The sequence below is a fragment of the Tiliqua scincoides genome, chromosome 2 (genome assembly GCF_035046505.1).
Source record: "Tiliqua scincoides isolate rTilSci1 chromosome 2, rTilSci1.hap2, whole genome shotgun sequence".
Lineage (NCBI taxonomy): Eukaryota > Metazoa > Chordata > Lepidosauria > Squamata > Scincidae > Tiliqua > Tiliqua scincoides.
Window position 1 is genome coordinate 118,200,430 of NC_089822.1, and position 22,306 is coordinate 118,222,735.

The 22,306-nt window shown below is 45.9% G+C and overlaps 2 protein-coding genes across 6 annotated transcripts; one reads left to right on the forward strand and one right to left on the reverse strand.

The window, feature by feature from the left end:
• The first annotated feature begins 571 nt into the window (after nucleotides 1-571).
• On the forward strand, nucleotides 572-9,089 carry SUV39H1 (SUV39H1 histone lysine methyltransferase). Of its 2 annotated transcripts, XM_066615929.1 has the most exons (6): nucleotides 572-649; nucleotides 4,951-5,096; nucleotides 5,482-6,147; nucleotides 7,941-8,087; nucleotides 8,194-8,323; nucleotides 8,750-9,089. In XM_066615929.1, the coding sequence occupies exons 1-6, from the start codon at nucleotides 631-633 to the stop codon at nucleotides 8,884-8,886; spliced, it is 1,245 nt and encodes a 414-aa protein (XP_066472026.1). In that variant the 5' UTR covers nucleotides 572-630; the 3' UTR covers nucleotides 8,887-9,089. The 2 variants fall into 2 exon arrangements, with proteins under 2 accessions (XP_066472026.1, XP_066472028.1); XM_066615931.1 differs by lacking the exon at nucleotides 7,941-8,087.
• A 1,907-nt stretch (nucleotides 9,090-10,996) lies between these two features.
• On the reverse strand, nucleotides 10,997-21,494 carry WDR13 (WD repeat domain 13). 4 transcript variants are annotated; one of them, XM_066615925.1, is made up of 10 exons: nucleotides 21,441-21,494; nucleotides 17,849-17,935; nucleotides 16,950-17,190; nucleotides 16,124-16,233; nucleotides 15,736-15,866; nucleotides 14,936-15,243; nucleotides 14,198-14,378; nucleotides 13,956-14,097; nucleotides 13,665-13,783; nucleotides 10,997-13,444 (listed from the first exon to the last, which is right to left on the reverse strand). In XM_066615925.1, the coding sequence occupies exons 2-10, from the start codon at nucleotides 17,887-17,889 to the stop codon at nucleotides 13,260-13,262; spliced, it is 1,458 nt and encodes a 485-aa protein (XP_066472022.1). In that variant the 5' UTR covers nucleotides 17,890-17,935; nucleotides 21,441-21,494; the 3' UTR covers nucleotides 10,997-13,259. The 4 variants fall into 4 exon arrangements, with proteins under 4 accessions (XP_066472022.1, XP_066472024.1, XP_066472025.1 ...); XM_066615927.1 differs by lacking the exon at nucleotides 21,441-21,494 and adding an exon at nucleotides 19,284-19,355 and having other exon boundaries at nucleotides 10,997-12,736; XM_066615928.1 differs by lacking the exon at nucleotides 21,441-21,494 and adding an exon at nucleotides 19,284-19,355 and having other exon boundaries at nucleotides 10,997-12,966.
• Nucleotides 21,495-22,306: the final 812 nt, after the last annotated feature.

The window sequence follows — 22,306 nt, forward strand, 5'->3', positions numbered from 1 at the left end:
GCCTTTAAAAGGGGATTGGACAAGTTTCTGGAGGAAAAATCCATTATGGGGTACAAGCCATGATGTATGTGCAACCTCCTGATTTTAGGAATGGGTTGTCAGAATGCCAGATGTAGGGGAGAGCACCAGGATGAGGTCTCTTGTTATCTGGTGTGCTCCCTGGGGCATTTGGTGGGCCGCTGTGAGATACAGGAAGCTGGACTAGATGGGCCTATGGCCTGATCCAGCGGGGCTGTTCTTATGTTCTTATGCCCACTTTCCTGGGAGTAAGCCCCAGTGAATCTAGTGGGACTTACTTCTGAGTAGACACGCGTAGGATGGGGCTGTGGCGCGGTGCCGGTGGCAGCGGCGAGCCAGCCGGCCCGGCAAACGCGACTTGTCAGGCTCCGCGCCGGCCCCGCTGGGGGCGATGCAAGGGAGGTCGGAGGCGGCCCTCGCGGCTGCGGGGCGGGACTTGGGGCGGCCCCCGACCTGCCATTGGGCTGAAGGGCTAGCGCTCAGAGGCGAGGCGCAATGGCAGCGATGCGGAGCGCGCTGCAGGCCCCGCCCCGGCCCGGCCAGCTCGCTCTCTCGTGAACTGAAAAGTTTCTGGCGGCCTCAGTGGCTGGAGGGAAATAAAAAAAGCTCAAGATGGCGGAAAATTTAAAAGGTGAGCGAGGCTGGGCAGAGCGCGCGGCGGCGGTCGGGAGCCGTTGGTGTCGCGAGGGCGAGAGCCGCGCAGCGCGTGTCGAAGCGCTTCTGGGCGGCGCGAGGCGGAGGCGGCAGCCCGCGACCGTTACGGGGGGGAGCGCGCGACGCAGCGTGCGTGGCGTGGCCACCGGTCGCCTCGCGCGCTGGGAGCGGGAAAGAAAAGGGCGGGCGGAGAGCCAGAGCCTGGCTGAGGCGGCTGCAGCCTGTCAGGCGACGCAGCCCCCCGTGCGCCCTGCCTCCCACGAGTCCTCGCTTCTGTCGCCGACCTAGGAGGGCCCTCTTGGGACCCCCACGTTTCTGCCTGCAGTGCCCCCCCTTCCGCCTCCCTCCCCTTGCCGCTCGCGGGGCTCTTATGTTCTTATGTCGCCATGTGCTTCCTGAGAAGAGCCCCGCCGGATCGGGCCCAGGGCGCAGCTCGTCCGGCTTCCTGCATCTCACAGTAGCCCACCAGGTGCCTCGCAGCCCAGTCCTGCCCACACTTTCCTGGGAGTAAGCCCCAGTGACTCTAATGGGGCTTACTACTTAGTAGACACGCATAGGACTGGGCTCTGAGGCTACAGTCCTAGGCACACTTTCCTGGGAGTAAGCCCCAGTGACTTTAATAGGGCTTGCTTCTGAGTAGACACGCATAGGCTTGGGCTGTCAGGGAGCACACAAGAGACCTGCTTCCCTCTCCCGCTGCAGGGAAAGCCTAATCACCCTTAATAGGTGCCTTTGAAGGGTCCCTCCCTTCTTGGGACAAACCCCAGAAGACTGACTTTTGACCCAGGCTTCCCCCACTGGATGACCTTGCAATTGCCCAGAAGGCCACTCAAACTCTGGGCCTGTCAGAACTTGAGTTAGAGCCCAGTCCTATGCCTGTCTACTCAGAAGTAAGTCCCATTGTAGTCAGTGGGCCTTACTCTCAGAAAAGTGTGGGTAGTGTTGCAGTCTTAGGCCAGCAGAGGGGGAGTCTTCCAGATCCTGCTAACTTTGTAGACCTTCCTGATTAAACTTGTACTTAGCCTGCAATTCTGGTTTGGCAATTCCAAGAATGGGGAATGATGAAACATTAAAAAAAAAAACAAAAAAAACTGACCTGACCTGTCTACTACTCCTGGGCTGGTGATTTTTCAACTTTTTTCATCTCATGGCATACTGACAAGGTACTAAAATTGTCTAGGCACACCATCAATTTTTGGACAAGGCACACCATGCTGTTGGTGGGAGGCTCACATCTCTACATCCTCCGATGACCCTCCCTCAAACTCCTGTGAAACACCTGCAGATCATTCATGGCACACAGTGGTTGAAAATGGTTGTTATGGGCTATAGGGGAATCTCAAAATAAAGGGATTTGCCTAAATTAAATGCCCTCCTTTCGGCTTGAATTTTTTGGGTATCAACTTGTCTGTCCCAGAGTAGGGCAAATATAAGTCTTCTAGTTAAATCTTTGAAATGCACTTGTAACTGTCCTCCCAATTTTTATTAGTGCATTATATTTTCTATCTTGCAAGGGCTTGATAACAATATGCTAATTTGCAAAATCCAGTGATCCATATCCTATCACACCCACCCCTGTCTGCAAGCTCTCTGTACTAGCCTTTCACCTAATGCAGTCAGCTTTATATGCTTGAAAGGAATTACATTCTTGCAAGTGAAAAGACAAGTTGAGCAAAACAGTGTCTTAAAACTTTGCTGTCGCATTAATTGCTGGTACACATGGGATTTTATCACCCATGCCCTAGAGCAGGGGTTTCTGAACCCTGGCCCAGGGGGCCAGATTGCATCCTGCAATTGAAAGGGCAAAGGCATGTGCAAGGGTGTTCTTGGAGGCTGCCCCACAGTTTCTCTAGTCAGTGGGTTGTAAAAGTCCAAACCTGAATACAGGTGTCCCCCAATATCTGTGGGGGATCCATTTCAGCCCCTTCCCCGGATATGAAAACTGGATATGGGGAACACTATAGGTACAATGCTCAGCATCCTCCCCCTGTGCCCAATACCTTCTGTTTTTTTTCATGAACAAGCAGTAATGTGTCTTCCTTTTATGGATGCGACAATTGGAACATGTTATGCAGGCAGGCAACCTCCACACTAGGGGGAGAAGAATAAGTGAACCTTAACAGGAAGCCAAACAGTTCCCCTAGTGTGCAGGCTGGCTGCTTGTTAGTTTCCTCTTGTAATGCCTGTAAAAACAAGAATCATGACTGCTTGTTAATGAAGAAAATGGAAGGTAATGGGCATGGGGTGTGGGAGGATATGGGGGGTAGCCTCTTTCTGGCCGCAGCCAATCTCTTGTCCCCTGAAAGCCTCTGGCCCACTCAACTGAGCATGACCAGAACTGTGTCTGGAGGGTGTTCTGAGGGCCAGAGAGGTTGAATGAATTAGGCCATTCGTTCATTCATTCACTCATCTAAGTTCCATCTCTAATTTATTTATTTAAATTTTTTTTTTCAGCCCTCCACACCACACCAGATAGTTGATGTGGCCCTCTGGCCAAAAAGATTGGAGACCCCTGCCCTAGAGTGTTGAATTCAGACTACAATTTTGCAAAGAAAGTCTGCTAAAATGATTGCAAGATTGTGAGCCTATTCTGTGAACAGTAGAAACCATAATGTGCTATAAGTTCAAATGCCTTTGAACACTGGTCAGAAATTTCAATGTCCAGAATGTGGCTGCTGAAATGCTTAGTTAATGTGGCAGTTTGTAGCATCTATAACTTTCATACTAGATCATTTGTGCTGGATACCAGTTTGTTACTGGCTCAATTTAATCTCTGCATTTGGGCCTTAAAGCCACAAATGACCTGGGATCAAAGTATCTTACCATTGCTTCCACCCTTATGAAACTACCTGACCCTGAGATCATCCACAGAGGCTGTGTTTCATGCCCCTCTGATCTCTCAGTTACAGACTGTACTTTTCTGTTATGGTGCTGAGACTTTTCTGTGATGGCCCCTGCTAAGAGAAGCTTGTCTTGCCCAAACTCTGCTTGACTTTTGGCAAGCGGCCTGAACTTAATTCCTTTTCCAGCAAATTTTTTTGAATGCTATTCTGAATTTGTTTTCTGTCTTCTCCTACCTGCATGTTTTGTTGATTTTACAACATTAACATATTGTTCCTGTATTAGCATGTTGTCCTAAAAATCTGTAGGTTGACCTAAGTAAAGGTTTTTAAAAAGATGGACTATTAAATTGAAAAAATATACTTTAGGTGCAATGATTGATAAGTGTGAATTAAGCTAGAGATTGGAAGGTTTTTGTTAGCGTGATGAGGTTTGGGAGTAGGTTTGGGAGTAATCTTGCTCAGAAAGCTGTGGTGCCACAGAATATTACTATGTTTTAAGACTGATAAATTTGAAATCATATTTTGTGTTTGCTTTCCTCCTTATATGGAGTATGTTATTTTATATTATAAAAATCCATTGGGAATATTCTGTTGGTGATAAATTACCAACTGGCAAGTGTTTTTGTTTCTTTCATGAATGGGCTATGAGTTGTTCAAAAGGCTCAACTGCTACCTTTCAATTTTCTCTCATCCACTTTTTCTTGAAGATAGGATAATTTAATGAAACATTTCATAGCACCTGAGCTTTTTGGAAGAACTGACATGCTAAGAATGATCCTTTGCTTAATGGTCATTGTATCATGGTAATGTATGTTGCTTGGACTTCTAAGCAGCTAGGATGCCTTGAGTTTATTTCTATTCAGGCTTTCAGGATGGAACTAAGAAAAATGTCATGACAGCTGTCATAAGTGTGCAAGGGCAAGTCCTGTGCCATGTTATCATTTTTTTGCTATAGGCTGTTGTGTAGGAATGCTAGCTGAGTTATATACAAGAGTGTTTAAGAGAGCTGAGGTGGCTTTAGCCCTGCCTTGGGATTCTTGGCCATTAAGTGCATGTGTGTAAGAAAGAGCAAGTTAGGTACAAAAGTGAAAGTGAAACACTGTGCCTGCATCTTTGTGGTTCTTGATAATAATGGTTAAATATAGCAGAAGCAAGGCTGGTGCTAGAATAGGGACTGTGGTGCAGAGGTAAATCTGGGTATATAGTACTTTGTGCCTTTTAACATACTTGCTCAAATCGCTCTTGAGATGCTGTTGTGCCCTGAAGGAAATCTCAGAAATGTGTGTCAGATTCAGTATTCTCTTTTCCCCCTTATGATCTCCAGGTAAACTGTGATAGAGCCACACAAAGAAGTGTATTTTTTTTTCTGTGTCAAAAGGTATATGTGTTCTAACAGTGCATAATTATTTCCTCTACTCATTTCCATTATCTGTAGCCTCCGCTGTTTGTTGCAAATCAACATTATCCCAGCTCCAGGATCTATGTCGCTTGGAGAAGGTGTGTTGTCCTAATTTGGGCATCACCAGAAAAAATCTTTATGATTTTGAAGTGGAATATCTGTGTGACTACAAGAAAGTTCGGGTGAGTTTCTCATGCTTTCCCCACTTTACTGTTGTCTTCCTCACTAGTTCTTTGTTTCTGTACTGAGACTTTGTATTAATTGGCTTTAGTTTGGTTTTTTTCCTCCTACTGCTTCAGGTCACATTACTCTTAGCAAGGCATTACTGAATTGGAGAGCAAATTTTCCTCTCCTCTGCATGGAGGTCCAAGATTGTCAAAGGATTGAAGCTGTTAGGAGAGTATGATTCTACTTTGGAACTCCTGAATTTGATCCTTGGCTTTGGGTTTAAGTAGGTTAGAGAAAAAGGGATTACTGGGAAACTTTTTGAAGTCTTGCTTTCCATGCTGGAAAGAGAATTATTGTCATGTTTTAGGCTGACATGGCATTGTTATTTTTTTTCCTCAGGACGAGGAATATTATCTGGTGAAATGGCGGGGCTACCCTGATTCAGATAACACCTGGGAACCCCGTAAGAACCTGCGTTGCATTAGTATCCTCAAACAGTTCCACCGGGACCTAGAGCAGGCATTGATCCGACGAGGAGGCAAGCTCAAAAAGAATGTACGCATACTTGACCAAGGCATCTCCAACTACCTAGTACAGAAGGCCAAACAGCGGCAGGCTCTGCAGCATTGGGAGTATGAGCTCAATGCAAAGCGCAACCACAAAGGACGCATCGTGGTAGAGAATGAGGTGGACTTAAGTGGACCTCCCCGGGACTTTGTCTACATTAACGAGTATAAGGTTGGAGAGGGCATCACTCTCAACCAGGTAGCTGTGGGCTGTGAGTGCCGGGACTGTCTGTCAGAAGCAGCTGGTGGTTGTTGCCCTGGTGCCTCACACCATAAATTTGCCTATAATGAGCTGGGCCAAGTGAAGATCAAGGCTGGCATGCCTGTCTATGAGTGTAACTCTCGGTGCAGCTGTGGAATTGATTGCCCCAACCGTGTGGTACAGAAAGGCATTCGCTATGACCTTTGCATTTTCCGAACGGATAATGGGCGTGGCTGGGGTGTACGCACACTGGAGAAGATCCGCAAGAACAGCTTTGTCATGGAATATGTTGGAGAGGTAAGATGAACAGGCATGATGTGGAAGAAGTTTAGTTGTGGTCCGGGTTACTGAAAAAAAGAATCAAGCTAAGTTAGCGTGTTCCAAGTGCTGATGTAATAATGGCATGTGTGTTGATGTACACATATCACAGGGATAGGAACCTAGTGTATGCCAGCTAATGTGTGTAAAATGCAGTAGACTACTAAGTAGACTAGTGGTTCTCAAACTTCTAGCACCAGAACTCACTTTTGAGAATCTGTATTTGAGAATCTGTCAGGATCCACTAGAAGTGATGTCATGAAAGGAAGTGACATCATCAGGCAGGAAAATTTTTAACAATCACTCCTGAATCGGCCTTTTCAGCCACACTAGACGCTGTTCCAGAACCACCATTCAGAGCGTGATACCATAGTCTTTTGAGACTGAAGGTTGCCAACTACCACCATCAAGCAGGAAAATTTTGAACAATCCTAGGCTGCAATCCTACCCACATTTACCCATGAGTAAGTCCCATTTACTATCACTGTTAAAAGCATATACATAGCCTGTTTAAAGTACAGATCTGTAATATTTCCCCAAATGCAGTCGCAGATCATGGTAGCATCAAGTCTAATATATTAAAAATAACATATTGAAATGAATGGGGATCCACCTGAAATTGGCTCCTGACCCACGTTTTGAGAAACACTGAAGTACACATTGTATGAGGTTGAAGCCAATCTTAGATGGTGAAATTTAGAAAGTTCCTATAAGGAGAGCTTGTCTTGCGCAGGGATATTAGGTAAAGTACTAGGATGGATGGCATCTTTGGAACTGATTTATTTGCAGAGGTGTGCCTTATTACGAAGAGCATTCTGAGAACTTTCTTGTGAAATTAGTGAGAGAATGCAGTTATGAAATGAAAGTATTGTCTGCTTGCCTTCTGTTTCTGTGCAAAAATTAGCAGTTGGTCTTCTGAATTCCAGGGCTAATGCACATGTGAATGGATACTTGACCTTCTTGTTGAATTAGCAGGGCAAGCAACTGGACAGGTCCAGAAAAAAAGAATTTTCTGGATGGTGTTGCAGCTAGTAATTTGTCTCCTGTAAAGTCTTCTTATAAAAAAGCTGCTTAGTCCAGAAATTGCTATACTATTTCTCGGATTAAAATGAGAAATCCCTTTTCATTGTAGTCTTATGCAGCACTTAATTTTTTACTCCAAAAGATAAAAGCATTAAAGAGACTTGCTTATATATTTAAGCCATTTAGTTATTTGATTTTTCTCTGTAAACTGCTTTGTGAACTTTTAGTTGAAAAGCGGTATATAAATACTGTTAATAATAATAAATAATATTTCTGTTTATAAAAATTATAATGTACATCAACAAGGAGGCTACAATGGGACAAAAACCCCATGATATTGTCCAACTTGTCTGCTAGAAAGAATACAACCTACCGGTACTTCAGTGGAGAGGTACTTTGGCGCCATCTACTGGCCATCTGTGACATAGAAAAGTTTAGGTGGTTTGATAATCCTGAACGTTAAAATATTCTTTCTGTAACCAGCATGGTGGAAATGGCTTTAGGGCAGTGGATGAGGAACCTGCCATCAGAGCTTTAGGAAATCAGAGCTTCTTTTGAATAATTAATGGAGGTGGTGACAACAGACAGGACTAAGATGTTTGGGAATGTGTAAAAGGGTGTAGGGGTAGGCAAAACCTTTCTAAAGGAAATGGGAGAAGTACAGGGAGCTAGAGGAATAGTTCACAGCAGAAAGCAGGAACGGCTCCTTTTTTGTTGGCAGTGCTCACTGCCTTTTCCATCTCTTCCAGATCATCACTTCAGAGGAGGCTGAAAGACGAGGTCAGATCTATGACCGACAGGGTGCCACCTACCTGTTTGACTTGGACTATGTAGAGGATGTATACACAGTGGATGCTGCCTACTATGGCAACATTTCACATTTTGTCAACCACAGTGTGAGTAGAGTAGATCACAATGAAAAGAAAGGAATTTCCTCAACATAACTTCTAATCCAGGATTTGTCTTGGTTTTTTCTTTCATCTTTGTGTTCTCTACTTCCAGTGTAATCCCAATTTACAAGTGTACAACGTCTTCATTGAAAATTTAGATGAACGGCTGCCACGCATTGCCTTTTTTGCTACTCGGCCTATTCGTGTTGGTGAAGAACTCACCTTTGACTATAACATGCAAGGTAAGAAGGCCAGGGCTGGAGAATTTGGGAGCATATTGGAACCTATCATAGTCTAATGCAGTGTAGTTTGTGAAGAAGGGCTGGGATGGGGACTGGAGATCTGTTTAAACTGTTAACTAGATTTTTTATTTTCCTCTGAGTTCTGTTGCTGAGTACTTTTGCTGAGTACAAAAGAGTACAGTACTCTGAGTACTGTTGCTCTGCTCTGCTCATAACTTTACTTAGGTATCTTCTCGTCTTCTTAAGAGCGTATAACTAGAAGTTACTCTGATAGGCACAAGCCAGAGCTTGGTCTGTTAGACCAATAGGTAGCCTTGCTATCAGGGCATTTGCTAGGAGCTATCATCTTTGATGTCAGATCTTTTATAAAGTAAGAGCTCTTAACTTCAGTGCTAATCCTTCCACCTTACCCTTTCTCTCCCACAGTTGACCCAGTAAATGCAGAGAGCACAAGAATGGACTCTAATTTTGGTCTAGTAGGAGGCCTGGCTGGGTCGCCGAAGAAGCGGATGCGCATTGAGTGTAAATGTGGCACAGAGTCTTGCCGGAAATATCTCTTCTAGTTCTTTGCCGATTTTTCTTGGAAGATGTCTGGTCAGACTTGGATTAGAAGCCAAGGGACAGGCTGGCATCTGCTGAAAGACTGCAGAAAGAGTGTAAGAGTCAGGAACCTATGTGCTTGAAAAACTGATTACTGGGACCACATACTGCACAGAACACAACAATCAACATCTCTTGTGCTTCCCAACTACACTTGGCTGCTTCTTGTTGCCACACAGGAATATTCTTATGGCAGCTGAAGAACTCCTTGGTAGGCAAGAGAGTGGCTTGATTTGTTGAACTTGCTGCTGAGATGCTGGCTGGAAAACAGCAGACTAAAACAGAACTCCCATCATAAATCTGCAAGAGTCTTATTGGAACTTTGGTTATAGCTTCTTATTGTTTTAAAGGCTTGATTACAGGTGCCCTGTGTCAGGAAATACTGACTATTTCTGTGTTTTCAGTATGGTTTTTTAAGGGATAGGAGTCTTGATTTTAAAAAAGAAGCACTTCCTGGCTGCAGTACAGCTAGGTGAGAAAACAGCCTCTTGACTTTTTAAAAAATAGATTTGCCTATTACCTCAATGTGCCATATATGATTGCTGTCTATCCCGACATAATCATGGAACCTCCTTTCCATGAGGATGCGGGAGAGAGTCCCGTATAACTCGTACTTGAAGTCGCACTTAATACCAAACTCCTATGCAAATTAAAAAGCCACAATGTTGCCTCTTAACAAATGCATTTGCTTTTAAAATGACTTTTAAAAATATATATATTTTTCAAAGTGGGTTGGGGTAAAGAATCTAGCTTCTGGGAGCAGTTGGATTTTTGATACCATGGTGAAGTTGTTGAATTGTGAGCCATTACCTGAATTAGATGGTTGAATTCATTCCTTATTTTGCTTGTCCCAGCTGTATACTGGTTGTTTCTTTAAAAACAAAACACAAATCCTCTGACTTCAGTGGCATCATTCTCTCTGTGTGTGTTTGTGACAGAGAAGCAACCTAACAAATTTGGGATAGTTATACCAGCTCTTCAGCTCATTGAGTTGTGGATTCTTTAGCACAGCAAAGAGAGTTTTGTTAGTTGCAGTGCCCATGTATTTTGGTTTGGTACACATAAGCGATGCTTTACTATCAGTTAATTGTACTGTAGCATTGATTTCCCTTTTAGTCATCAAAACTACACCAACTATGTGTTTTTGCCGCTACAGGCTAATGTGTAGTAACCTGTCTGGAAGTTGCAGCTCATTATGTTCACAACATTTTACAAAGCATCTTGTGGCACATTATCCTACAATAAATGTGTTAGTATTTAATGAGCTACACAGTGTTTCTTCCTTATCTTCTAGATCAGGGGTGTCCAAAGTTTTTGGCAGGAGGGCCACATCATCTCTCCGACACTGTGTCGGGGGCTGGGGAAAAAAAGAATTAATTTACATTTAAAATTTGAATAAATTTACATAAAGGATTATATTAAAGATGAACTTATATATATATGAACGAAGGTCTTGCGATAGCTCAAGGCCTATAAAACACCTTGTACAAATCAAGGCTGGCCTTTCCTTTGCTGCCACTACTACATCATAGACATGAAACAGCAAGGAGTGGAGGGAGCCCTCATCCCACAGCTCACATGAGAGGTCAAACAGTCGCCCTCACACTGAGAGCACTTGCGTTGGGCCAGTGTGGGCTCTAGCAAGTGTCTGGAGGGCCAGAGGCTCATTGGAGATTGGGGGCTGCTTGAGGGCCGCATTGGGAGTCCTCAAGGGCCGCAAGTGGCCCCAGGGCCGGGGTTTGGGCACCCCTGTTCTAGATGTATGGCAAAAGAACTGATGAGCTGTTCTTCCCATATTCACTTTTGCAGATTGATGCAAATTATGGGGAATTTCTGGGTGTGGCTTCTCTAAATGTAGTTCATAGAGAATCAGCACTTTCAGTATCCATGTAGAATACTAGGCTTGATGCCAGACTAAGATGTAATTGTGGAGATGGGGTTAAGTGTTTCAGCATTTCCATTCAACATGCAAGGAAGGTCTTGGCCTCTATCCCTGTCAAACACTGCTAGACATATCAGTAAGCATATCCCAACTCTTCACAGCTTAAGGAATGAAAAGTTCTCACAATATCATCAAGTTTGCTTTCCCTTTAATGAAGTGCATGCAGAATTGGTTTTCACACTATGGAAACTATTACTTGAAGCAGCTACCTGGTAAAGGGGTGCTCTGTTTTGTTTTGCTTTAAATTGCATGCCAGGTAATGCTTTCCCCCCTATATTCTGTACCAATTGAACCTTTGCATACCATGCACTATTACAACAGACAGCTACTGAGAATGTTGATGACTTTAGTAGATGTAATCCTCTGCCACCTCCCCACAAAAACAAACCAGGGGCCCGCAGCCTGTCAGCCTCAGGTGCTGCACATTTGCTGCCACCAGCACAAGGAAACCTATCATCATTAGCCCATGCACTTTTGGAGTTTGCCTTGCATGGATATGTTTGGCCCCCTGACCTTATTTGTTTGTCATTGGTCAGGGTCTTCTGCATTTTGTGAATGGGAACTCCGTGTGCTAGATGTTTTAATGCAGATATACTGCTAAAGCAGAACTCTTAACAATTCAATATGGTCAGTGAAGTAGTTCTCCAAAGTACTGAAAAAAGCAGTACCATCTGTCAAAGTCACATCATCAGTTTTATTTTTAAATTAGATCTAAGGCAATTGCAGTTAATTCATTAGAAATGCAGCTATATTCATTAGACCAGCATCCAGACTGCATGGAAGTTTGTCTGAAGTTCCTGCATTACTTTTAACTCTGTCCCTTTATGGATTGATCACAATTCTTAATCCTGTACATGTGTTAATATTCTTTTCCTAGAGCTGGAATGACTGCTTTACAAATTACCACCTTTCCTTACCTGCCATTAGCACACATTCCTCAACTGTATACTCTTGACTCTCACCATTGCTGTAGTCTGTATAGTTGACTTGATGGAGAGATGTGGCTGACACACTGCATGAATATGATCCCCTCAGCTAGGTTCATCCTTCTTCATGAAGTGACTATGGGACTAACGTATGAAGCTTCCCTAGTCAGCTATTTTATCTTCCAGGTACCTGCCTGAAAAACTTACTTAACCAAGCATCACTTGTCACCTTTTCCTGTGCTGCTTAGTGAATGTAAAAATACTTTCTCCTAAACCACTGAAAAGAAAAACAATTTTTTTAAAAAGCTACTTATCACAGCCACAATACAAAAGAGTTTCAATACAGTTAGTCACGTCACCCCCCCCCCCACACACACACACAATATCATACATGCTATGGAAGAGAAACCAGTTGGCTTTTGCCTTTTAAGTAGCTGCCAAGTTCACTTTAACAGACTCTACTTTGTCTGCTTGTAGAAATAGGATAGTAGGAGCACTGTTTGTGCATGTAGTTGTCATCAGGAGTAATCCAGCCAACATTTATGTAAAATTCTCCAACAACTAATAGCAGCATTTCAATCAGTCATGGTGATTCAGACAAAAGTCCTATGTTGACCATGTGTAACTTTTTCCTCTTTGTAATAGGTAGACATTCGGTCATTGTCAGTTGCTCCTGAAAAGCATGCTGGAGCCCAGTCTAGAACTGAGCAATTAATATTCTGTTGAATTGAAGGGAAGCCTGTGCACAAAGTTGAAGCTGCAGATATGTGTAAGTTATATGCGTAGATCGATGCAGGCTCATCCTTTCACGTAGATACCTCAGCTTGGCCCTTACTAGAGGCAAAGCAAAAGTGTTGCTTGCTGGAGTTTGATGTCCTTGGTGTGACATAATACTGAGTATGGTGCTTTAACCAATGCTGTGTACAATTCCCAGTTCTAGCATTTCTAGGAGGAAATGAGTTATTGGTAGAACAAGGTAGTTTCATACCACAGAAGAGCAGGTGGTTATTAATCAGAGCTGTGATCACTGGACTCTATGCTCATGAGTCAGAGAGCACACCTGAAGTCCAAAGTCTTATTCTGTCAACAGTCAGCAAGAGAGGACCCTATGGCATTGTTCATCCCTTGTAGCAGACAGTGATAGCTTTACAACCTGCACATCAGCTGAGGACAACCTGCACATTTGATCACAGATATAAAACTGAATAGCAGAAAGCAGAACCTCTCAGAAAATAACCTTCTTGAATATTGTGTCTGCAGTACAGAGTCATATTAACTGAAAAGCAGGGAGGCAATGGGCACTAATTCATTGCAGAGATGTGCTCAGCATTTGTAGCTGTATAACTACCAACAAAAGGAGAAGAGGTGGGTCTTCTTAAGGCCTTTTCAGGCCTCCTGACTTCCACCTAAGCTGCTTCTGATAACAATCTACCCTGTAAGTGTACTTCTTTCCTCTTGTCAGAGAATGCTATTTCTGTTCTCTCTTCCAGACAATAACCATGCCTTTGGCATCACTAGAAGCCAACAGACTCTCATCACAGTTAAAACTGACATCTAGCACAGCAGCACTGTGACCCTGTAGTTTGTTAACAATAGCCTTGGTGGCTCGCTCCACGTCAAAAAAGTAGACACACATATCCTCACTGCCGGTCACTGAAATGCACAAAGAGGAGTCATTAGACGGGACAAGAACAAACTGCATTCCTTACAAAGGACGAATTTGCTTGCTTTCTAAACTTACAGCAATCAGGCGCCACTTATCATGGCAACCACATGAAACAAGAACTGCAGGAAGCTAGAAAACCCCATGAAATCACAAGGAAAGAGCCTACTGACCCCATGTTCTCTTTGCAGTGGCCCCATGGGTACTTACCAACACAGGCTCCCTGGCGGAAGGACATGAGGGGACAAAAGATACTGCGAACAGGATGGGAGCTCTGCTGTATCTGGAAGCTTCTCTTAAGCTGAAGAGTTCCTTCGTTGTCTACCACCCTATCAGAAAAATGGCAAGAACAGAGACCAAATAAACTAATCATAGCTTACAGTTTCTTTGAGATTCTATTAGACCAGTATTTATTCCATCCTTTTTGGTACAGTACTCTATATACAATTAGAGCACATGCATCATCGCTAGAGGAATGGTGCTGTGAAAGGCTCTCCTCACCTATACAGCAGCAATTTGTTAATACATGCATTGATGAGTAGAGAGGGATCACGTGCTTCTCGGCTGATCCAGGAGCGTGCGGAGATGCTGGTGATAGAGCTGCCCTCATTAACCACCAGCCGCTTGGCCTTTGTCAGTTTTCCTGCAAAGCGGGGGCAGGAAGCAGAGGGTCATGTCTGAGCCAAAGGGAGTATTAGCCAATTCCCTGCCCTACTAGGCTTCCCACCCCATTCAAGTCTCACCTGTTGCCATGTCAAAGAGGAAAGAAAAAATGCTGCCTTTGTCATCACCTGCCCAGAGGATACGACCAGGGGAATCAAAGGAGAGAGACAGCACTCTGCCCGTTAGTTTGCTAGAACCACCTTTCACTTTCTTCCCTGTTGAAATGTTCACCACGTGGAGGTTGTGCTTTCCGTTCCCCACCTCATGGATAGACAAAGACATCAGTGTCATTCTATAGAGCAGGGGATGGAGAACACATGCAGCATTCCCTCTAAGAGGTCCATGCCAGTGTACTAATCCCTCTGGCAGCTGTGTGGCATTGTGATTTGTTGCAATGCTGCTTCCAGACATTTAGTGATGTCACCATTACATAACTTCAGGATTACCAAGCGCTGTGCCGCATGGAGCTTGGTTGGGTAGTACATGGCCCTGCAGCTATGCACTTTAGAGGGAACACGGCACACATGCACTGTGTACCAGCTTCTTACATTCTTCACTGCATTTTGGCCCTTTTTCTCCACCATGCTTCCCTAGCATAACAGTGAAAATACCAGTACCCTTGTCTTATAACCTGAAACCTACCTGCCCACATCAGCCACAAGCAAAAAAAATCAATAGTGTCTTGAATAAGTCAACTAGTTAATTGATCTTAAACTAGAAAGTCTGCATTGTCTAAGAAGTGGTGGCAAAAACCCCACTTCCATGAAAGCTGGAATCCCCTAAGTGGTCAGCATGTCCTAGACACTATCTTCACTCACCACTGTGAGATTATTGTTCATTGGCTGGAAGGTGCAGCAGAGCAGCTCAGAAGCATCTGGATCTGGTATTTCCCGAATGCACTTGCCATCCTCTGTAGCCCAGATGCGCATAGTGGCATCAAGCGAAGTAGAAACAATAATGTCATTGGAGAGAGACCAGGCAAAGTCAGACACTCCACGACTGTGCCCCTTCAGTACTCGCAACACCACAGGGGGAGTGGGTACTAACTGGCATACTGAGATAGTGCCGTCCAGAGAGCAGCAGGCTAGCAGGTGTTTGTCGTCATTGGCAAACTGAACCTTTGGAACTAAGGAGAAAGAAAAAATGGTTGTCAGATGTTGATGGCAAAGACAGAACAGCATCACTCTGAAAGACTTTCAGATTCTTAGATATTTTTCTACATCTACAGCCATCCCCATGCCAGGCACCAATCATAACTCCCTTTCTCCTTCAAACACAATTACCCAGCTGTCTGAGGACTAAGTGAGTACTGCTGGGGGGGGGGCAGCACTGTGCCAGGCTACTGAATATTGTGCTGAACAGTATTTAGGCATGCAAAAGCACCAGCTGTTTCCCCATTTTTCCCCTTCTTAAAGCCCTCATTCCCCACTCTTAAGAAGGCAGAAATAATAATCCCTGTACTTGGTGTGGAACCTTGGGTGTCATCTATCCTGTATCTTTCCCTGCAAAGAAAGATCTTTATGTCAGCCTGGTTCACATCCTATACCCTAGCGTGACATCTGTGGACAACTGCACCCAATCCCCAATACCCTTGCTACTGAATTCCTGCTCTACTCACCAGCCTCATCCACATGCTGGTCAAAGATATGGTACATGCCAGCAAAGGCATAGTTCTCACTTAGTGTAGTATCCCCGGCCATGGCACGGCTGGCTTCTGCCACCGAAGTGGGGACAACACTGCCTGGGGGTCTGAAGGAAGACATAAAACACTAAGGAAAATGAGAATACACTGTCAACTACATTTCTAACAATGTGTTGGGGCAGGATAGAAGCAGAGACCCACAAACACTTTGTTCTGACTGAATCACTAATACCTAGGTCAGAACAAGTAACATACCAGTCCTTCCTGATCAGAAATCTGGGCTGCAAACAAAGAGTAGCTTGAGATAAACACAAGACTGTATGCCCACTTTTAGCCCCAGATGAAGTCTCTATTGGCTTTATACCTTTCATCATAAACAGCTCGGTTCATTTGTGCCTGCAGCTGGTAGGACCCTCGACTGACAGAACGACGGTGGCCACGGGCACCCAGTGCTCTTGGGTCGTCATCAAAATCCTATGGCACAACACATAACAGTCAGCAAGGAACTGACAGACATACTACAGGGAAGTGCTATGCTGAAGGAAGCAGGGTAAGGCCAATGCCCAAACAGGGCAAGAATTCAGAAGAGGAAGCTGCAGCAATGCTCTGCTATGGGAAACAGATCACTAACCCCATATTTTGTTTTCTCTCCTTTTTGCTCATCATGATTGAAAATGTGGGGAACTCTCCAGTGAAGCTCCTGGAACAAGAGGGGCGCTCCCTAACCTTTCCAAGAACCGTTCTGCCCTTTCCAATGCCATACCTCTGCATTCCTCTGTTTCTGTCCCCTCTGTAATCCCTAGTCTTTGCCAGGAATTCTAAATCCTTTAAAAACTTGGAATGAGAAATGATGCAGAGCAGCCACATGCAAATACACTTAGTTCCCACATGTCTGTTATGCATATATTATTTAGTTTCTTTGGGGGCAGAGTATATATGGCCCTGATCATAGTGGTAAAGGATGCTGTGCTGCATGGAGCAGAACCTCAGATGGCCCTGAGTGGCAAATAGCAGGAGGCTTACTTGGAGCCATTCTCTCCTCACAAGTGTGGATGTCAGTGTCTTCAGCAAAGCACCTACAGCCCCCCTCTACACAAGGGCTAGCTCCCCTGGAGCTTTCGTTAAACACAGGATACACCCTGCCACACACACTAGATGGATATTCCCTGAGACACAAGGGCCCTTTTTACCTCCATGCGGTCAAGTGTGGTACGACTGCTTCGCACAATGCTGTTGCTGTAGGCACGGAAGCTGCTCTGTTCTGAGAGGGGGCCGTAGCGCTGGGCCAGAAGCTGGCTGCGCAGTCGCAGGTACTGCTTACGGAGCGAGGGGTCGTAGCCGGCTTTAGCGTTGTCCCGCAGCAACTGGCTGCGCCGGCGGATGTACTGTGTGCGGAACTGCGGGAAGTTTGGGGTGCGGTATGCGTTGTACCTGCAAGAGGGGTTGGTGCATCAGCTATAGGACACCTCAGTCTGCAGCACCTTGGTTGAATCTCCTCCCCCCCATTCCTATTGCTCTTCATATTGGGCAAGTACCAACTGAGGGGAGAGAATCTCCTGCAAGACTCCCTGCAGCACAGTGCCCTGTATTACTATGCTGGGGTCAGTACTCGGCTGTGAAGAACACATGCAAAACGAAATCCCCTTTACAGATTTGGGGCTGTCACACATAGACTTGCTACCACTGAAATATTGGCCACTTTCTCCCTGCCCCCCATCAAGATGATTAAAGAGAGTGACCCTTCAGCATTCTTCAGGACTTGCTAAGAGCAACACAATTCCTAACAAGTACGAATTGTGTAGGAATAACTATTATACTTTTTGTAATTGATTGCAAAGACAGTTCCAAAGGGTGACCAATTCATCAGGAGAAATTAATCTAAAATAAGAATGGAATTGTGTTTGTAGCCATGTATCTGGATTGTTGAGATGTTCACCAAATAGAGAACCAAGGGTCTTGCACAAAATATCCTTCCACCACCAATGCCAATTTGATCTAGCATCAATCTAACACTTTCTCTGCACCTCATTCTTCCCAGTGGCAGAGACCTGTGCCCAAGCCACCCCCAAGAGTGACCCAGCAGACTTACCGGGCATCTACAGCTAACACCTGCTGCCAAACTGCGGCCATACCCCACACTGACACTGGCCGCTCAGGGGAGCTTGTAAGTGGGCGCCTGCAGCCGGAAAGTGACAGAGAAGTCAGAGTTAGGTGTGGGAAACTATTAAAGCCTAAGGCAATTTGATGGTCCATCCACGACATACCCCTACCAGACACAAAGGTGCTTAGATAGTATTGACATTTTAAGACATCTTTGCTGCTAAGTTTCCTGGATTGAGCAGGAGCACTGGATAGAGAAAGTACAATTCACTCTTGCATTAAAATACAGATCTGGGAAAGTGGTTCTGAGTGGGAACCAATCCAAGCAGATGATGGCAGTGTCTACCGCCAATATGGATGATGGTGATATATAATTTTTCACCAAAGGGGGTAAACAGTAGGGGAGATTTGTCCACCCAATTTTCAGAACCACTTTCTTCTTTAAGCTTCTTTCAGAGGAGGAAGAAAGATTATGATAATACACAAAGGAGCTAGAATGTCCCCTCCACATAGTGGCAACAATAATATATTAAAGAGATGTAGGCCAGAAAATCTTCCATAACATTAGAGCAGCTCACAGGGCTGCTGAAGTGCCATCTGGCCCCTACAGTCTATTATTGTATTACTAATTTTTGGCAGCCCTACCAGGTCTGGTGATCTGGAAGAGATGCGTCACAGCAGCCTGGCAGAAGAGGGGCCGGGCCCCAAGTTGACCATGGCTGCATTAGACTAGCTATCTAAGAGAACAGCAACTGGGGGTTGTGCAAGCCAAATCCAGGCCTCTGGCTCTCAGTGCCAGAGACAGCAGTGAACATGCAGCATCTGTGGCAACAGGACGTTGCAGCAGGCTGGGTGGGCTGCTTCCTCACAGTACCCTGACCAGGGAGGAAGCAGCAGGAAGAGAGGGAGGGAGGGAGGGAGGGAAGGGCTGATGGTGTCTGGGACAGAATTAGGAGGATGAAAAGCAGGGACAAGGAGGGGGAATGGCTGGATCCCGTGAACACTTTAGGAGGGTGGGCTGGATCTTGTGAAGACTTTGGGGTGGGCACTGACAATGGCATTGGGGAGAGAGGCAGACAAGGAAGGAGTGAAGCTGCCCAGCGAGATGGCTTTGGCTGGTTTCCATAGTGACGGGAAGGGGGGCAGAAGAACGAGTGGGGGCTGAGTGACGCAGGGATGGAGTGAGATGTTCCCAGGCAGAAGACTGACAGGGATGCGGGTCTCCATGGCGACCACATCACTGGAGAAGGAGATGCCAACCTTCCACACCGAGGGGTGGAGAAGAGGGTTTCGTGGGTGGCTTGTTTCCATGGTGACAGGGCCCGGGGAGGCGGTATTATGGGATGGAGGCACATTACGGGGCCTGGGGGGGGCACGGGAGGTCTGCCCACGGAGGGAGGGAGGCAGGGAGGGAGGGAGAGTACCTGAAGCGGCTCCCCGTTTCTGGATGACAGCGATGGCCGACAACAGTGGCGGCGGCGGGAGGAGGAAGAGAATAGGAGGTGGAGCCCTCCGACTCCAGCCCAGCCCAGCCGCAGCAGCGCATGCGGCTCGCGGCTCTCCCCTCCCCGCACTGAGATCGCACCGCGTCAGCCGGGGCTCCCTTGCAAGCCCAGAGCGGGTGCTTCTTGGGCGTGTCGTGCCGGGGGCATTTCCCTGCCCGTGCCAGAGCTCCACAGTGGATGGATGATACGAGAAGGAAGAGTCCCCCTAAGCATGTGCAGAGTGCATTTCCTTCCTTCACAGAGCGTTCCCACGCCGGAGGGATTAAGAGCCCAAGCCTATGCCTGGCTACTCAGAGGTAAGCCCCATTATCGTCAATGGGGCTTCATCTCTGGTAAGCGTGGACACAGTCGCAGCCTCTGTCCAAAGCTTTGTTCAGGCATGATGCCCCCGGGTCAGCACATATAAACAAGAAACCGGTCAGTCATCCCCAGTACGAAAACGTGAGCCTTGAATCCCATTAACAGGGGGGCTCTTGCTATTAGTGGTTCACCTAAAAGGGGCTTACACCACCCAGGGAGCCACACTCCAATTTGAAAACCTCACCCCCCTAGCAATACCAGAAGTGTGGCGAAGGCTGTCCTTAGTCTACAACAGGAGTCTCAACTTTTCAGCCAGAGGGCCACATCAAGTATCTGGCATAGTGCCAAGGGCCAGAAAAATAAATTTTAAACATAAAACTTAAATAAATACATTAGAAAGCCTAAGGCCTTCAGACAGCCCCAAAACATCACTTCTGGTTTTTCAGGAACGCCAGGAAGTGATGTTTTTAGGCCTTTAGAAGGCATTCTGAGGGGAGGCACATGGCCTCCCTGGCACTCAGAACACCTTCCAGATGCAACTAGAGCACAGTTCTGGTCACATTTGCTTCAGCAGGCCAGAGGCTTGCAAGGGACCAGAGGCTTGCTGCAGGCCAGACAGAGGACTGTTGCGGACTGCATCTGGCCCCCAGGCTGAGTTTTGGAGACCAGTGGTCTACAATCAGGGCAGAAAGTCAGTTTGCATTAAGGCAAGGCTATTCTTTTATTTCGCTCCACATGACACAAAATTGAGCCCTGGAAAAGAGGTGTGTGTGGGCTTGAGGCACACTCAAAATCAACCACTGTTTACCCAGGCCTAGCCTCAGATGTTCCTATATGTATTTGTTAAGCATATTAAGGCTGCAATCCTATCCACACTGACCCAGGAGTAAGCCCCATTGAACTCAATGGAACTTCCTTAAGAGCAGATATGCATAGGTTAAGGCTGTAAGTTATATCAGTTGTTAAAATTATAGGATGGTAGTAGAGTGTGCATTAAAGAACAATGTAAACACAAGCAGGCCTCCTTCCCTAGCTTACAATTTAGTTGGTGCTGGAAAGGGCAAGAGATAAATGCATATAAATACAGTTGCATTGATGGGCTTCATTTCAATTGAAATAGCAGAAATCCAAATTAATGAACTCCAGGTTGTAGTGCCCTCTCCAGTTGGAGCCAGAGCTCAGCAGTGGAACACTGTTTCAATCCCACAATATATGAATAATGGTCACAAAAATGCCTCCAAACATACAAGTCTGCTCTCTCACTGAATTTGCACAGCCTAATTCAGCCCCCATCTTGGACTGAAGACAAATTTCCAGGTTCTGTAGTCTTGGGGCACAATCCTAACCAGGTCTACTCAGAAGTAAGTCCTATTTTCTTCAATGGGGCTTACTCTCAGGAAAGTGTAGTTAGGATTGCAGCCTTAACCTCTCAATGAAAAGCCCTAGGGTTTAGCTACTGCTTACCAAGAACACATAAAAAGAATTCAGCATTTTATTCTACTTCTGTACTCCCACTTTTTGCTCCAAGGTTTCATATACACATTTGACTGGGGAGGAAATCTCATTAATTACTTGGAAGTAATGGGAATTACTTCCAAGCAGGCATAGGAACAGAAGCCTGCCTATGATTACACCCTATGAGCTAGGACAGAGTAAGTGTCCTTCCTTCCTATTTCTACAATCAACACATCCCACTCTGAGGGGCAGGCAGGAAGAGTCCTGATCATAAAAGGGGTCGATGAGTGATCAAAGAAACACCAAAATCAGGCAACTTACTGGAACCTCCTCCAGTTTTGGGTGTCCCAGCTACTGCAACTCAAGGAGCTGCCCTTCCGCCTTTCTGGTGTCCCTGCCATCGTTGCCCTAGGCACTCCAGCTAAACCAGCTACACCTGCTGCGCCACAGTCTGGGGCTTTATAGCGAGAGGGTGGAGCTGGTATGGAGATCTGCTGATGAAAGGGAACAAGAACAGCTCCAGCCCCAGCCCCGCTTGTTGGAATGTTTGCTTCATTCCAGAAGAGCCTGGCACAAGCTCCGATCGTCGCGCAGCCGTGGGGTCAGCTGAGATCATGTGTGTGATTTGACAACCGAAACCTCATTGATCGCTTGGCAATATAGAGATTCCCACCTTGGCTTTTTTACTTCTACCCTCCGCCTTGCGAGGGATCCACCTGTTTCGCTTGGTGTTGTAGTAACTGCTGAGGGGTGCTTTTTTTGTTCCCCTGGTAGCCCTTGAAAGCGAACTGGAGTGGAATCACAGAGGCGAATCAGATTAAAGCCGCAATCCTATCCACATTTTCCTGGGAGAAGCCCCATTGACTCTAATGGCGCTTGCTTCTGAGTAGACATGCATAGGATTGGGCTCTCAAGCCGCAATCCTAGACCGTACACTTTCCTGGGAGTAAGCAGTCCCACCGAGCACAAAGGGACAGCCCAATCCCATCCACGCTTTCCTGGGAGCAAGCCCCATTGACTCTAATGGGATTTACTTCTGAGTAGACGTGCCTAGCTCTGGGCTCTTACTTCCGAGAAAACGTGCATCGAACTGCATTGTTAGTTTGCCTAAAACCTCCTCCGCTCCTTTTGAAGGCTGCGACACATTTCACATGTTGACGCCTTCCCCTCACGCACACCCACTTCCT